Source organism: Acinonyx jubatus, chromosome A1 (genome assembly GCF_027475565.1).
Source record: "Acinonyx jubatus isolate Ajub_Pintada_27869175 chromosome A1, VMU_Ajub_asm_v1.0, whole genome shotgun sequence".
Classification (NCBI taxonomy): Eukaryota; Metazoa; Chordata; class Mammalia; order Carnivora; family Felidae; genus Acinonyx; species Acinonyx jubatus.
Window position 1 is genome coordinate 7,809,377 of NC_069380.1, and position 17,807 is coordinate 7,827,183.

The 17,807-nt window shown below is 50.6% G+C and overlaps 1 protein-coding gene across 2 annotated transcripts in view; it reads right to left on the reverse strand.

The window, feature by feature from the left end:
* FLT1 (fms related receptor tyrosine kinase 1) overlaps positions 1–17,807 on the reverse strand; it is a 174,591-nt gene that overhangs the window by 37,947 nt on the left and 118,837 nt on the right. For both annotated transcript variants that reach the window (XM_053212052.1, XM_027064615.2), the window contains exons 16-17: positions 14,542–14,673; positions 1,779–1,885 (exon numbers count right to left, since the gene is read on the reverse strand). In XM_053212052.1, the coding sequence (XP_053068027.1) occupies positions 1,779–1,885; positions 14,542–14,673 (239 nt within the window). The remainder of the gene's footprint in view (positions 1–1,778; positions 1,886–14,541; positions 14,674–17,807) is intronic.

Below are 17,807 nucleotides of genomic sequence, written 5' to 3' on the forward strand. Positions count from 1 at the left end.
TCCCCTAATCTGGGGCGTGGGGAGGAGTGTGGTGGGCTGCATTTTTCTGCTGCTTTCCTTCCAACTGCAACCTTCAAACTCTTTCTCTAAACCTCACTTTCTCTGAAGTTTTTTCTCTCTGTCCCTCCTTTGTGGCCTCCGAACGGGCCTTCCGGATTTGGCGGGTCTAATCTATTTGGCAAGTTTGATCCATTTCCCTTTATGATGTCTCTCCCCTGTCAATGCCACTGTGTGGCCTGTTTCCTTCTAAAGCAGTGTGGCCTTAGCTGTCACATCTCAAAACCCATCATTCCACACGGCGGACTCCTGATGGTGCCTATTCACCACGGAGGACGCCTGCTATCCTCGCCTCTCATTTCAACGGCTATGAAGGACACCTTGTTGGTTTTGGTTACAAGTCTAGGTAAGGTCGAACGACCTTGGTTCAAAACTCAGCTCCCACTCTAACCAGCTTTGTGACTTTGCACAAGTTATTTTACCTCTCTGAGGCTCACTTTCTCTCTCTATAAAATGGGAATAATAGTATATCTTACCTCTTTGCATTTTTTGGAAGAATTACCGGAGACACCACATAAAAAACCTTGTCCTAAGACATGACACGATAATAAGGGCTGATAAGTCTCTAGCAATGGAGGAGGCCTCCTTGATGCTTTTCAAGTTCTGTTTTACCTGCGAAATAGCTCTGGATCCTAATCACTTGGACGAAGCTCATATCATTTCTTAGTTGGACTCCTATGAAGTCTTCGGTGAAAGTTCCTCTCTACTCACTCTTGCCTCCTCTGGTCCATTCTCACAGCAGCCAAAATTCTCTTTCCAGACGCAAATCTCTTACACTTAGGATTGCCTGCCTTTGTTGTACAACACCCCTCCCCACCCTCGCCCTCATGCCCCCCCAGGCTTCCTTTTACTTCCAGAATACAGACTACCTTTCTTACTGTCTCACCCGGCTTTACAGCCCCTCCTCTCCGGCCTCACCTCCTACCCAGTTCCCATGCTGCAGCCACGCTGGCCTCCGTGAGTCTCTCTTTCCCGCGGGGTCCCGGCCCTGCCCCGGCCTCTCACAGGCTCTTCTGTCTGCCTGCAACACTCTTCCCTCCCTTCTCTGCCTGGCCACCCCCTTACACATCTTTCAGTCCGCTGCCTCTAACGGCACTCTCACATTTGTCTGTGAAATGGAGTAAAGCCAGTCTCCTCTCCAGTAAATATTTGAAGCACGGATGGGTGAAGGACTGTTGGCTCCTTAGCCCATAGAACTTCAGAGAAGCACGTGGTGCTGCAGGCTGAATGATAGAAATCTGACGTCCTGCGTTCCAGCCTGACCCTCCCACTGAAGAACTGAGTTGTATGGCGGGGCTCCGAGAGCTCGGAACCACAGTGCACTTGTTGGTAATTCTACAATGTGAGGAGAGGCAAGTCGGAGGACAGTCTTTATTTTGCATTCGCCTTTGCACGTCTTAGCAGAGAATAAGGAAATAAAGACTGCGCAGGTCTCGTGTTGAATTTAAAGGTTTTATCACACATTTTTATATCAACGGTGTCCCCTCTGTTCCTGGGAAACAGTCATCTATTCACTGCTCGAGCTTTTTCTCTCGATACTACGGGTGACGGTTGAGAGGCATTTTAATGATTCATTCTGGGTGTTCCCCAGGTCAGAGACCGAAAGAAGAGGGAAGGAGACTAGAGGCTAACGTGTGTTTAGGGCCGGGTCTAGATGCGAGACGAGCGTTTTAGAGTTTTACGTAAACAGGAGCGTAGAACTTCATCCGAACCGTTCTTACCCTTTTCAGTTTGCGGATAAAGAGCGTTAACAGGAGCCAGAAGAGGGTTGCGGCCACACAGGTGCACGTGAGAGTGATTAGCTCCAGGTTAGACTTGTCCGAGGTTCCTGGAGGGAAGAAAACAAGATGGTCCTCAACAAGCACCATCACACTGAGGGTCTTTGTGATTCTACAGAACAGGTCCAAATGCCCCTAAATGGTTCGCCATGGCGCATGCAGCCTGGCGGCTCAAGGGTTGGTCTCTGGGACGGGTCTCCCCTCACCTTCCGAGTCCAGCAGGGCGCATGATATTTCACCATCCTAAGCTCACGCAGAAATTAAAGGGAGTTTCAGAAATTCTGTGGCTGAGCTTGCAAACGTTGTAATCCCAGAAAGAGCTACTTCAAAATCCGAGGAGAAATTAAAGAACAGTTTTTTTAATGTTTATTTTTGAGAGACACAGAATGCGAACGGGAGAGACACAGAAGAGAGAGGGAGACACAGAATCCGAAGCGGGCTCCAGGCTCCGAGCTGTCAGCACAGAGCCCGACGCGGGGCTCGAACCCACGAGCTGTGAGATCATGACCTGAGCCGGAGTCGGACGCTCAACCGACTGAGCCACCCAGGCGCCCCCCGAGGAGAAATTTTTAAAAAGGAAAAAAATTAAGGCGGGAACAAAAGCCCATTAAAGTGCTAAATCTGGAATATGTGAGCTCTTCCTCATGAGTTTTAGAGGAAATTCTAAAGAAAAATACCTAAGAATAAAAACGACACAAAAGGCCTCCTCTGGGACTCACAAAATTCTTCTACTTTGATTTTAAAAATAAAAATAAAACTCAAGGACCATCACCATTGCCTGCTCGCTCCTTTTGGAACAGCCGGCCAACTGGCCCACCTCCTGCTCCTTGCTTCTGGCTCTGTCTCTGACCTTCGGAACAGCAGCCAGCCTGCAGGGGCTGCGACGAGAAGGGGGTTCTTCCCAAGCACCTCATTTCCCGGAATCACGCAGAGATCTAAAGCTGAGCAGTTCCTCCAGCACCAGACGAGAAAAGACCCAAAGTGTTCAAGAGAAGCCTCCAGAGAGGAAGATCTTTGGGATCTGTAAAGGAATGCCCCAGTGGGCCAGAACAGTGGTCCCCTACTTACTGGTTCCAGGGGACAATTTCCCATGAATTTCAAAGGACTGCCTTTGAACCTCATTACAAGGAGGCAGAGGCTTAGTATTAAGCTAGGGAAGAACAAATGGAACTCACTCTTTTTAGAAACAATGATGTGACTGGTATCATTTTTTTAAGTTTATGTATTTAATTTGAGAGACACAGAGACAGTGCCAGCGGGGGAGGGGCAGAGAGAGGGAGAGAGAGAATCCCAAGCAGGCTCCACACTGTCAGCACAGAGCCTGAGGGGGGGCCCGAACTCACAAACCGCGAGATCCTATGACCTGAGCCCAAACCAAGAGTCGGATGCTTAACCGACCGAGCCACCCAGGCGCCGCAATGAATGGTATCATTTATTGAGCACCTACTATATGCCAAGCCCTTACAACCACCCTAAGGAGTAGGTAGCAATAATATCCTTGTTTCCTAGATGAGGGATTCATCATGTGGGCTCTTTGTTTCGATTCAACAAGGAGGTCCTGAATCCTACTGGAGGCGACATTCCATCTGGAGGCAACGGGAAGGTGAGCAAGAGAAAGGTGTCACTCTCCCGGAGCTCATCACTCGCAACCCAACCAAGACTTAGGGCCAATACAGGGGCGCCTGGGTGGCTCAGTCGGTCAAGCATCCGACTTCGGCTCAGGTCACGATCTCGTGGTTCGTGAGTTCGAGCCCCGCGTCGGGCTCTGGGCTGACAGCTCGGAGCCTGGAGCCTGTTTCGGACTCTGTGTCTCCCTCTCTCTCTCTGCCCCTCCCCCATTCACGCTCTGTCTCTGTCTCAAAAGTAAATAAACGTTAAAAAAAAAAAAAAGACTTAAGGCCAATACGAAGACACGGAGTAAGAGTTTCAAGGGTGGAGGAAATCTAGTGCTCTTTGGAAGAGGCGACATTGAAGTGGGTGGTGGCCCACGGAGACGAGGCGGGGAGGGCCTACAGGCAGAGGGGCTGGCATGAGTGGAGACCCAAAACTGGGACATGAGGGGGCAGAGCAGGCAGCATAAGGCAAGGACAGGTCAGGACCAGCCCGCAGAGAGTTCGAGCGTCGGCGTGCAGGGTTTAAACTACAAGCCGCATGCAGGCAGCTAGAGCCGGTGAAATGTCTGTGAAGAACAGAAAACACACGAGCTAGAAACCTGAGCCGTTTCCTTCTCCCCTCTTATCCATCCAGCCACCGAGCACATGCACTTCCTGCCACGGTCCCCGCTGGGCAAACCTTTTAGTCTAGAGGGGAAATCCACATTCTCTCCCCGTCCAGGCCAACACAAAGTCCTGCCGGCTCTCCTCCCATGGCTCAGGAAATTGTCACCTCCTGTCCTGCCCCGCTATCACTGCCTACATCGAGGCCCCGCCAGCTGTCACCTGGACCGCAGCACTGGCTTCCTGACCAGGCTCGACTCCCCGCCCCCCTGCCAGGCTCTCCTCCACTCTGGGCCAGCGTGATCTCGCCTCTGTGTAAATTCCATCACCACCACCTCTGCTCCCCACAGCCATCGGGATAAAAATCCACATCCCTGGGTCCTTCGTGCCCAACCCCGCCTATCTCTTCAGCTTCGTCCCCTGCCGCTCTCCCACTTGCTCCGATCACATCAAAACATTTGTAGGTTCTCACACCTCCCAGCCCTTTCTGCACCTCCGCGCTTCGGCACTCTGTTTCTCTACCAGAACGGCGGCTTCTGGGGGCTGTGGCCACCTCCTCGTCGTCTTTATACCCCCCCCCCCATCGGACTGGGTGAGCGAGGAGATAAATTATGATTGGCTTTGAGTCCAAAGCGTCTCATGAAGCTTTCAGAGGGTTCAAGGTCAAATTCCTGTTCGTGCGTATTAATCCAAGAAACCCACGGAACACCACCTACGTGGCACTCTCTGTTCTAGATACTAGTACGTGGTGGTGGATGAAAGGCATGGACGGTCTAGAGCTCACAGTCTGGACAGATAAATACGTTCAACGTTCCGAGCGGAGGAGCAGAGGGTAGGACCGGGGTTCTCTCGTTCGCTGCTATGTCTCTGGTGTTTAGAAGGGGGCCTGGCCCCAGTAGGCATCCTGAGAATACTGGGTGAGTGCAAGAATGAGTTCGGCTCAACGACGCCAAGCTTTGTTGGCCTGTGGCTAAGTTTCCCTGAACCTCATGAGAATGAGAACAGCCTCCTTGAAGAAGTTTCAAAGTATGGTAAGCTTTTCTCTTCGTACGCAGCCTCTCGATGGGAATATTGTAAGCTCGAGTTAATAGGAGTTTGGATTTCCTCCCCCATGTGAAAGGTCGAATGCTGCCTTGCTGTATTCACACGCACACACATACAACCACACACACACACACACACACACACACACACACACACACAGCCTGAGACCTGCTCAGGCCTCAGTGGCCTTTGGCTGTTGGAGATGCTGATAGCATCTTGAGACACAGTACTGTCCGCCTAAAAGCTCTGCAGATGCCTCCTGCTTGGAATGCCCTGGGAGAGGCCCCCTCCCACTGTGGGAACTTTCCCACTGCATTCCACGGGGCAGGAAGTTGACCCCCAAAGCAATTCCACAGCCCTTACTCAGGCAAAATTCCTTTCAGTGGGACCCAATGTGCTTGGGTGCATTTACACATTTCAAGAACCAACTCATTAAAAAACATCCTCAAGATGAACACTTATTACAGGAGAAAGGTCTATTTAACATTCTATGACTGCTTACTGAAAACCAAGAATTTAACCAGATACGATGTAGTATCTGTGCTCGATCTCTGTCGCTCTTGATAGCTCAATCTCAGGCTGTGTTTGCAAAGTAACCATTAGGAGAGCCTTAGGTTGAGTAGACGGACTTCAAGTCAGCATCATCCCTTCCTATACAGCTCTTGGATATTTTCTCAGAGGTCAAACATCCACACGCTGGCCTGGCGGGACCCAGCTTCAACTTGCTGGTGACAGCTGATGAGCTCAGCCCATGAAACGGCCCAGCTGTACATGGCAGGGGAAAGGAGGCCAGAGGAAACGTGGGTGGGATTTGACAACAACTAGGAGTTAGCACTGGGTCTCAGGGACGTTCCTGTCACATGGGGTGTGTGAAAGCCAGCATCAGGGCACGCTGCGAGCTTGTTTTACATGGGATATTGACAAGAATGGGGCCAATCTGAAGAGTTAGGAAGACGGCACTTCTAGCTTACAGACTCCGCTAACCCTGGGGCACAGAGTGTTCCATGTCAGTTACCTTTCAAGCTTCAGACCATCCCTCTCGGGACAGGAAGGGGGGACGCCAGCCAGGGGATGCACTGGTTCCTGGGGGGTGAGGTACCTCGTCCCGAGGCTGTGCGCCTGCTGAGTCCCGCTGCCTTGCCCTGCGCCTTTCTGATGGTGGCGGCTGTTCACGCTGCACAGGGCCCGGACTTTGTCTTGTGGCGGTGTCACGCCGACCCTGACACGTGGCACGGTGTGGTGCCAGGCTGCCGGAATCCACAGGCAGCCGGGCCAGGGCACTCGACTCGCACCACAGCGAGCACCGGTGGTCCTTCCCAGGAGGTTAGCAGAACTCCCTAAGCAGAAGACCAGGGCCTCCGGCTCGGGGACCTGCCTTGACTTGAGACAGGACAAGTTCTACCTGGAAAGGGCAGGAAGCAAGCAGCTATGTCTTCGACCCAGGACCCTAGGCCCCGGCTTGCTCGTCCTTCAAATGCGGGGTCACAACAGGACCCTGGCTCACAGGTGAAATGTATGAACCTAGTAGGGGCTATTTTTTTTTTAACGTTTATTTATTTTGAGAGCGAGAGAGAATCCCAAGCCGGCTCCATGCTGTCAACGCAGAGCCCGACTTGGGGCGCGATCCCACGAACAGTGAGATCACGACCTGAGCCCAAATCAGAAGTCAGACGCTTTCCGACTGAGCCACCCAGGTGCCCTGAGGGCTATTCTTTTGAAGGTTCTCCCCACTCCCCCCCCCCCCCCCGCCCCGTCCCAGTGCTCCCTTTTCCTTTTTTAAAACATCCTTATCTTGTGGGCTTCAAGTACTATACGAGATGATTTCATTTTCATCCAAACCTATTGCATACATCACAGTTTTCTTTCCCCTAAAACTAGTCAGACTTTGACCCAAATAGCGATCATTTTTTGCAGACAACCGAGTCACGACCTTCCCTGAGAAATTCGCCTCGTACCTGCCAGGGTGGCTTAGAAGTTGTTCTCTGGTTCTATCATTATTTTTAGAAAACTGTTTATGTGGGTTTTTTTGCCCATGAAGCTCTCAAGACATCAAGAGAAGGGTGTGTTTTGTGTTCATTTGCATCTCCAGCACCGGCCCAGTGGAAATCTCAATAAATATTTCTCTATGGATGAAAAGAAAATTGATCAGACATACGTCGACCTGATTCTCCACGTGAGCCGGGCAAACAGTGCTACCCCTTGTTATCTAAAATCCAATAACCAATAACCCAGCTAATTTCTCTAAGGCTTATTGGACTAATAAAATTGGCTTTCATACTATTTATAAAGCTTTTGAGAAATCTTTGGACACCAATTTGGAACCTCTCTTAAGGACGGAGTGACATGGAAAGACTATTCAAATTAAACTTTCGGAAGTGAGCTTTCAAGGATAGTTCTAGGTAAAAGATATTTAAGATTGCCATCACGTGCCTTCAGCTCGACGACACATTTTTAGGAAAGCTAGTAAAGCTAAACTCCTTAGGCCACAGAGGAATTTTGTGGTCTGGAACACCATTTGGGTGACTCACTGGTTAAGTGTTGGAAGACTGTAATGCAGAAAGTTTTGTTGAAGTTAATGTGGTTTAACATGTTAACAAACAGCAACGTTAGCTAATATTTAAAAAGCTTCTATTATATGGCAGATAGTGTTCTAAGTGTGTTAATCCTTACACCCCAGTAAGGCTGGTGTACCATTACTAATGTCTGTTTTGCAGATGAACATACGGAAGCATCAGGAAGGTAAGTAATTGGCCCAAGGGCACACGCTCAGGAGGGGTGATGACCGGGCTTCACGCGGGGGGTCCTCTCCTGCCTTCCAACCCAGAGGCAGTAGAGCGGAATGGTTCTGCCCCACACGTTCAGTGCTCAGCTCCACCCCTCCTAGCTTCGTAACCCTGAACCAAGTACTAAATCCTTCTGTGCTTCAGATTCTTGTCCACCAATGGGAAAAAAAAATCCCCACTGGGTTGTCACCAAAGTTAGCTAGACTAACGCATGTTCAATGAGCAGAAGATACCATGGCTGAATTCCATCACCATAGTTTGAATTCCTGATCAAGGCCAGCTTGATGTCATTGTTTAGACTCAAGTACGAAGGCATGCACATCCCATCCTCTGGCCCTCCTGTGTGAAATCAGTGAGTAGAGAGTTCATGTCTCCATTGCCAGCGCTGGTCTCTCCTCGGGAACCCTTCTAAATTGCCAACACCCAGGAGAACAGTAACATCAATCACCAACATCTTCATGTGAATTAGTTTATCACATCCTTCCTAGTGCCAGGCTAGCTGGGGGGGGGGGGGGGGAGTGAATTTGGGGCAGGATTCAGGAAGAGAGGAGCCAAAGCAGAGGACCGTCCAGCCTCAGAGGAGTGTCAAAAAGGAACGAGACCCGAAGGCTGGCCTGGCCAAGGGGGATAAAAGGGAGGCACTGCATACCTGGGATAATTTTGAGCTTTTCCTATTCTGTACTCTCAGAATTTATTAAGGAACACAGCGTATGTTTCCTGCTGTGTGGGTCCTTTCCTGAAATGTGTTGATGTGCAATCATTATGGCATAACATTTACAGATCTCACCTCTGATGCCTGTCCATTTAGACTGCAGGACCCTGAGGCAGTCCTTTGGTGCTTTCCATGATTTTCCTATCCATCCGTCGTCCCCAAAAGAATGTCTAACGTGGAATTTTCTCCTGTGTAATTATAAGGGCTACTGAAACCGTACTTCAATAGCAAGGCTTAAATCTGTTATCAGAATGTATTTACACACACGTTGTGGTTCTTACTTGCAATAATAATTCTAAAGTCGAGTTTATCTTAAGTCCTTGGGTGAAAACGTGCCCCGCTTTCATTGAAACGGTCCCACTGCGTTCCATGGGCTCTTGAGTGCCATGTCAATTTCAGAAATTATTTTGGTTACTGACAGTTTTGTGTTGTTGTTTTTAATGTTAGAACTTCCCCTCTGAGAGTTCCACGTGTGCTCCTGGACCGTCCAAAGCAAACAAGACCTGGGATTATTTAAAGAAGCTTCTTTGACTCCACCGTCCACTCATCCTTTTCAGATACAAAAATAACACATTGTTTTATCTATGAGTATAAGAATCCTTTTTCAAGGGAAATAAAAAGAGCAGACAGTTTCCTTCCTGGCTAATTCGCGAACCTCTTCAAATCTGTTAAACACAGCCGCAGACACAACTCATTTGCTCGGTTTCATTGCCTAAACCCCACCTGACAAGATAGGTCAGCTTGCAGGGTCTGCGTGCATATTTTAGGAAATCAAGTCTGAAGCTAGGGAACGTTTCACAGCCACCAGAGAGCCAGGATCTAATTTCAGTGATAAAATTAGTGAGCAGGTACGGCATCGAGCTATTCTGAAGAGCATCCGGGGACCAACTTTTCATTCGGTGAGCCTCGAGGACTTCCACTCAAGATACGGCATCTGACTAATAAGATTCACTCAAGAGCCACTTTTTAGGAATCTCCTTATCCAAAATTATGTATGGAGCTGAAACCTACCTCCTGACACATCACCACCACCTCCCTTCCTTGGTTCCGGGTATCTTTTCTGGTGTACCAAAGAATGAGTTAGAAAGTCTCCCCAGGGGTGAAGCTTGTTAAACATTTACGGAAAACAATAATGTTGCCCCTTAGTTTTTAAAAAAATTTTTTTTTCTTAATGTTTTTATTTATTTTTGAGACAGAGAGAGACAGAGCATGAGCAGGGAAGGGGCAGAGAGAGAGGGAGACACAGAATCGGAAGCTGGCTCCAGGCTCTGAGCCATCAGCACAGAGCTCGATATGGGGCTCGAACTCACAGACTGTGAGAGCATGACCTGAGCCGAAGTCGGACGCTGAACCGACTGAGCCACCCAGGCGCCCCATCGCCCCTTAGTTTTTAGACTAACAATCCTCATTTCCTTACACTGCTCTATCATTACCCTATTAGGATACGGTCCCATTTATGTTACACTCCTCTTATGAACGGGTACAGTGTTTCAGGTAGTTTGATGACCGCTTAATCAGGCCATCTGTTTTTAGGGGAGAGGGGAGTTTTGCCGTCACTCTGAGAGCAGGGGGTGGGGGAGATTACAAAAGAGAGCAAGGAAGAAGGCAGAAGAACATGAAAAGCAGACACAAGAACTCAAAGAGCACAGCAGCCGGGGACAGTGACGGGTGAAAAGAAAGAGCCACGTATGTCAAGTCTGAAGGCACCTCGTAAACGTGATCATTTCCCCGGGCGCTACTGAAGATCAACGCCACATCAGGGAAAAGAGGTCATGAGTCAAAAGTACCAGTTCTTCAGAAAACGCAGCGGGCTGGCCACCAGGAACAAGGTAAAATCACCTAGACTTTGTTGTTGCCAAGGGACACAACGTAGAAGGTGCACTGTTGCCTCATAGCTCACTGCCCCGTTCACCTTGCCAATCCGACGTCCTCCGAGGCTTCCTTTAGACCCTGGCTCCCTACCCACGTCCCTTCTTGCCTCTGCGACCTCCCTGAGCTCTGATTAGCGGCCCTGGGTGGTGTATTGGCTGCAAACTAGCGCTTCGACTTCACCCCGGGGAGGAGCTCAAAGTGCCTATTGATCCGGCTCTAATGGTTTCCGTGTGCACCTTAATCTCCTTCCAGCTAGGTTTTCAAGGCCCCCGGAGGGGAGGGGAGATGGCTTACACTTCCTTACGCTGCCCAGCCCTGGGCACATAAATACGTTGCTGAGTTACCGGCGAACTGGGATTGGCTTAAGTCTATTGCCAGATATTGCAATATATATATATCCAGAAATTGCAAGATATTGACATATGTCTCTTTTCAGACATTCAGTGGTGGTTTTCTACGTGGATCAACCCGCGGATACATTTTTCAGACGCTCTGGGATAGAGGAGTGAACGATACGCCGTGGTAAGCACCGCGTCAAAGGTATACGTCAAGTGCTCTGGGAGCACAGAGGGAGATGATGGTAAGGCAGGAGGACCCTTCCTCTCCCCCTGTAGCAAGAGCAGAAGTGAGCTGTCCGGATGAGTAGGGCTGTCCAGGGGAGAATGAGGCGGGAAGGAAGGCCATGGAGATTAAAGGAAGATGCTGTGGGCAGGCAGATGAGAGACAGCGGATCTGCAGGGGGTTCTGGGCAGGTGCACGGCTGGGGAGCTCAGGTGTGAAGGGAGGGATGAGCCACGAGGCTGCAGGAGGCCAGGAAGGACCTGGATGAGGATAACAGGCCATCAGGAACCACTACATATTTGAAGCAGGGGAGTCATCTGTCGTAAGATTAGTCATTCAAAAGGATCACGGTAGGGGTGCCTCGGTGGCTCAGTCGGTTGAGTATCCGACTCCGGCTCAGGTCATGATCTTGAGGTTTGGGAGTCTGAGCCCCGTATCAGGCTGGCTGCTGTCAGCGCAGAGCCCGCTTCAGATCTCTCTCTCAAAAATAAAAAAAAATACAGAAAATAAAAATAAAAAAGCTCCTCTAGAATTGGAAGACGATCGAAGGAGAGAGAAGTAGGTAGGCTGCCTGGGAGGCTGAGAGATGACGTCGGGAGAGGACAGGGTCAGGACCTCCGTAGCGGCAGCTGACGTGGGCAACTGTCTCCCCTTTCCTCAGAAGCAAATGACCCAGGCCGATGGAAACGTGTAGAAATGATCAGTGGCAGCCAGATTCTTAATGCTGTCTGGCTTTCCAGAGAAGCGTGTAGTGGGAAAAGGAATCACTGCAGGAAATGAGAACCAGGTAGAGAGAAACCCAAATAACAGGACGTAATGGAAAAAGTCCAACAGCTCGATTTTAGGCCAAGGCCTCGAGGACAGGTCCCCGCGGCACATCAGGGGTGGGAAGCCCGGAGGGAGGGCGGCAATGTTCCACAGCTACGGGACACGGACCCCGGTCAGCCTCACCGTGCATGTGTCATGTGACTTTGGGCAAATAACTTAACCCTCTGGACTGCCCATCTTCCCGTCTGTAGACTGAAGATAATACTGGTTACTTCTTTGGATTCTTACGGTGCTCATGGGATCAGGGATGCCCGTTACGTAGCAACGTCTGCATAGAAAGATAACTGAATAAAGCCTCCTGCTAAGTGCTGGGCACGGGCGTGGGGTACAAAAGTATGTCAGACCCCACTCCCGCCTCACAAGGTCTACAGTTCAGTAGGGAAGACAGGCCTATGGACGCCTAATTAACCCCCAAAGGCAGAATACAGGAAGTACTGATGAGAAGATTCAAGAACCATGGAGAGCGAGGGCAGAGAAGAGGGTGGGTATCCGAGTCAGCTGTTGATCCTGGAGGACGCTGCTGAGTACAAAGTATCTAATCTACACTGGACACGGGGGAGAAGGAGTATCAGGCTGCCATGGGGAGGGCGCCTGGACAAAAGACATTCTGGGCTGTGTTCACATGGGGCCGCCCTCAGCAGTGGGTGTGAGTCAGGCTCTCTGATGGCCAGAGTGCGGGCTCCTAGGCCAGCCTGGGAGCCTCCACGGTGCCATGGCTCCGCCTGTGGGCAGAAAAAGCCTCCCAGCAGGGGGGACTACTCCCAGAGGGTAGACTTGTGACAAACAGGAGGGGGGCGGTCGTGACTGTGGGCAGAAGAAACGCACAGATGCCTTGAAGCGACGTGGCTTCCGGGAAACCCAGATCAGCCTGGCAGAAAAGGCGTAGGGAAAGGAAGGAAAGTCTCTGTGGAGACCTATAAACTTGTGTCAATATCCCTCCGGGCAAGGCCTTCTCCCGAGCCATCAGCTGCCCGGCCGTTGGGTCAGATGCCAGCCCCGGTTCCCTGGCAGAGGCAGAGGAGAGTAGGGATGCACGGCAGGAGGGCGCGTATGGGGCTGGGGCGCACATGAGAAGAACCCGGCTCTCATGCTCGTCTGCCCTCACTTGGCTACAGGATGAAGGTCAGTCATTTCACTCCTGCCTGGGGCTTCATAACTGCTCTGTTGTCAGCACAGGGCAGGAAATGCCCTCTGGACTGCAGAGTGGGCACCTCCTTGCCCTCTGTGGCCACCCCTGTCTCAGATCTGTGGCCCTCCCTGGCCTGACACAGTTACTCCCCGACGGCCACATCTGGAGTCCTTGTTTAAAAGTAAATGAAAGGTCCTTTGAAGAGGGAGGTGTTCTCTCCAGGGGTAAGCAGACGAGTCGAAAGAATACTCTGAGACGAGGATTATTTGGGAGAGAAACAGGACCATTACTGTAAGTATTTGGGGGATGCTACTCCCCACTTTTCCTGGAAGTATAGATTTGTGGGAGCGTGGTTTTGGGATTTTTCAGGAGACTGTCTAAAATCATCTACTCGTTGGGGCACCTGGGGGGCTCAGCCATTACAGTGTTGGACTCTTGATTTCAGCTCAGGTCATGATCCCATGGTTCGTGGGTTCGAGCCCCGAGTCGGACTCAGGGCTGACAGCATGGAGCCTGCCTGTGGGATTTTCTCTCTCTTTCTGCCCCTCCCCCACGCGTATGAATGCGCGCACGCTCTCTCTCTCTCTGTCAAAATAAACTCAAAAAAATAAACTAAATAAAATCCTCTCCTCATAAAAGAATGGGGACGATGCTCTGTTTTAAAGGAGTCTGAATTCTCAGAATTATAATCTTTAAGCCATGTAAGTTTCCAGGGCGGAAGAACTGATCTATTTCCCCTGCCAGCAGTATTTCCATAGTCTGAGGTCTCCCGGGGAGCCTGGAAACAGAGTCCCCAACAAATTGCATCTTTTCATGTAAACCTCAATAGGCCATAGATATTTAGGTCCAAGGAGGTGTCAATTTGATATTTTATGATGCTGTAAATGTTATGTTTTGCATGACTTCTGGCATCAGAGGACTGCGATTGCCGACTAAACTGGTTTCCAAATGGGAGCCACATGGCCACAGCCCCGAGTAGGATTAGGCCGCTTTGGATTTTGCTGCTCAGCGAACTATCTGAGGCCTCCGAAGAGGAAGCACTTGGAATATTTTTCTCAAATGTGGTCTGTTTTTTTATGTGTTGCTTCTCCCTGATAATATTTTGCAGCCTACTTCGTGTTAAAAAAAAAAACCCAGCTTACGAAGACACTCAGAAGAGAGGCGTGTAGATGTCTCACTCGTGGGAATCGGAAAAGGCGAAAGAACGAACTGTGGGTTTTCCCCTCTACCTACACCCCTCTTCCTCCTTGGGTTTCTTTGTCACAGGTGTGGCCACTGCGGTCACTCTCTATGGGTCAATGCCGTCCCTCGGGCGGCAGCTGGCTTTCCTCTCTTCCGGGAACTACTTCCCTGCAGAGACCGTGTTCGGGTGGCCGGCCAGTGTCTTCCCCTTCTGCCTTGCCAGGCCACCCAGCAGGTCCCTTCCCGGAGCGACAGGGGAGGGGCGAGGAGGTCAGGGAAAGGAACAGGCTGGGGCGGCAGCGGGAGACCGGGAGGTGGAAAGTTGAACAGGGACACAGCCGTCTGAGCTGGTTCTCGTTGCTTTCTGAAGCCGGTTTACCTTGAACAGTGAGGTATGCCGAGCTTTCCACGGACCCCTTCTGGTTGGTGGCTCTGCAGTGATATGCACCTTCGTCGTCTTCTGTGACTCTTTCAAGAAACAGCGTGCTGCTTCCTGGTCCTAAGATAATTCCTGAGGAGGGAGAGATGTTTACATTAGCGGGCCCGGGGGACAGACAAAAACAGCTACTTCTGTCGTACTACCCTTTGCCTATAGTTATGCGTTCAGACGAGGAAATCCGAGCTCTAGGCAACCTTGGGCCTGGCGGCCTGTTTGTGTTTTCTGGGTCCAGGCTTTTGAACAGCACCTTCACCATGCAGCAGAGCTCGGACACCACCCTCCCTTCTGGAGGTGATGGGACCCAGGCCGTTCACCGTGTGGAGAGAAAGGAGGTGGGGCACCTTTCAAGAGCCAACGTCAAGGGCACAGCACATCCAATAATAACACCACTTACGGGGGGGGGGGGGGGCCTGCTGGGTGTTAGCACCGCACGGGCCACTTCACATCCTGACATTTACAGCCAGCCCGCAGGGTCTTTGTGTCTCCATTTGACAAATGTGGAAACAGATTTGGCGAGGTGAACCCCTACCAAACACACACATATCATCCCTCCCCCCCCCCACCCCCACCAACAGGAAGTGTTTCTTGAATGAGGACGAGTACATGTAGCTCAGCATACCCAATCAAATGCAAAGTCTGGGGTGGGAGGGAGACCAGTGAGAACCGGAATACACAGGAAGGCACCATGGAGGAACTGGGCCTTGAGCTGAGGTTTAAAGGATTAACAGAGGCCGCTGAAATCATGCTTGTTCTGAAATGGTGATACAATGGGTCTGCCCAGGCTACAGGCTGTATTTTGTCAAATGGTTTACATTTCCCCTGATTAAGAGATCCATCCAATAAGGAAAACGTGAGAAATACTGGAAAGCATAAAGAAAATGTAAAACAAACGTACAATCTTTCCTCCCAGCTATTTTCCCTTTATTCTTCTTAAAGTGCACTTTTTAACAACCGTTCGCCCGTTCATGTGGTATTTTTGAGCCCCGACTACATACCAGCCGCTATTCTAGATCTGGCGATATCGGACTGAGCTAGACAAACGAACGCTCGCCTACAAAGGGCTCCGATTATGGTTTTAGAGAGTTACAAGTAAGTAATTTAAAGGAACGATAAAGTCCGTAAAGAAACTAAACCAGGTGAAGGGGACCATGGGTTATGGGGGGGGAGGGGTTAGGGGAAGCTCTCTTGGGAGATGACATCTGAGCAGAGACCCGAGACCCGAAAGACGGCGAAAGATGAGCTATTTGGAGATCTGGAAGGGGTATCTGAGGCACATAGGGAGGAGGATCTCTAAAGTCCCCGGGGCAGCAATGAGTTTCAGGGACACTGCAGACTTTAGCTAGCAAGCAGGACATGGTCGGCAAGGCCCGACCATGAATGACCACAGGCCATGGTAAGAATTTAAGGTTTTGTTCTAAGCGCCGGAAAAAGCCACTGGAGGGTTATATCTAACTGCTCGTAACTATAAATAAGAGTGCAATTCACACATCTTAGGCATAAAGATTACTCTCTATTTCGGATTGCTTCCTTAGGATACATTTTCAGAAACAGGTGTATTAGGTCAAGAGCTCGTGATTCTTACAACCGCACTGCCTTCCAAAAAGATTATACCCATTAACATGTCCACCAGCAGAGAAGAGGCTTTTATGTCTCTCCCGCCCGTGACGAGCGGGACCATCTAAAAAGATAAAATACAAAACACAAACCTTTGCTGGTTTGAAAGCGGACTTGGTAGCCATTTTTATTTTGAAAGCACCTGTCCGGGGTGCTTGACTAGAAAAAGCGAGTTCAGATTGAGGAGAGCTTTGAACCCCTGGCCAAGGAGTTTCCGTTTCGGTGTAGAAGGAAGAGAGGGGCTCACAGAGGTTTTTGAGCAGGGAAATGACCTAAGGAAAGCAATGTTTGAGGAAGTTTAGTCTAGAGGGAGAAGACGGGGTAGGCTGCCGCGGGGGAAAAGTGGCATCTGGAGTTCCGCTCACCAGCTGTAATCTGGGCAAGGAACACGGGGCATCCAAATCCGGACGAAGGAACAGGAAGCAGAGAGGAAGAAACGTAAACAGACACTCGGCAGAAGCAACCTGCACGAGTTACCCCCTCCTGGAGGCAGGAGTGGACAGAGAGGAGTGCGAGAAGGTTCTGGTCTTCTAAGCCCAGGAAATGGGGGGTGGGGGGGTGGGGGGATGCGTGAGACTCTCCCCACAGCCTTGGCCTGTGAGTATGTCTCCCCATGGGTACGATGAGAATAATACCTGCTTTGCCTACTTTATGGTACTGCCGTGAGGCCCAATGGAGATGACTGAAGTGAGAGTTCTGGAAAGGGGAAGACAGGGCACCTGTGGGAATCGCAGGAAGTCAGAGCGTGGCTGGAGCATGGGCTACCAAGGGCGACGAGCATTCATGGCAGCAGCGGTCTCCTACTCATGAGTGTCACTGCAGCAGCCCTGACCTCCACCAACTTTCTGTCACCCCAGTCTTGGTTTGAGGCTAACACAATGAACAAATGAAGGCCCAAGACCTTGGGTGTCACTCGAGGAGACAGGGGCGTAGTTGCCAAGGTGAAACGACAGTGTCAAGGATGCTGTGGAGCTAACGCCACTGGGCCGTTTCCTGTTTCGGTCGCGCAGAGGAGGTGACGGGGTGTCCCAAGCCACCCAGCGAAGCTCTTCTTTCCCACCGGCCCTCACGCTACGCTCCGACGAGCGGCGCAGACATGGGAACATCAGCCGCGTTCTCACTCTCTGCTCTCGCTGTTTCTTGCCCTTCTGGCCAACACAGGCCAGTTACTACCTCTACTAGGCTTCCTCATCCCCCAGATCTGCCCGCACTTACGCGTAGTTGTGTCCCCTGGTTTCTTTAACGCCTTAACCTTCATGTCGCTCACTTCACCCAACCCGGTCCCTACGATATAGATGCTGTTTATTCTACTGAGGAGCGCACCCTCTGCAAAGGGCTTTCTTTTTAGCTTTTTCATTGGGATCCGTTTCAAACATTTAAAAGTGCAGGAAAACTAGAACCCATGTGCCCACCACGAAGAGAGTCAGAGGTCAACTTTTGGCCATACTGGCTCTAGACCCCCTCCCCCCCTCTCTTTTTATACGAATACAATTCACCGATACCTTATCCCCTTCCCTCTCCTCTCTCCAGAGGCATCGCTATCCTAAAGGTGGGGTGTTATCATTCTCAGGCATGTTTTTGTGCTTTTTCCA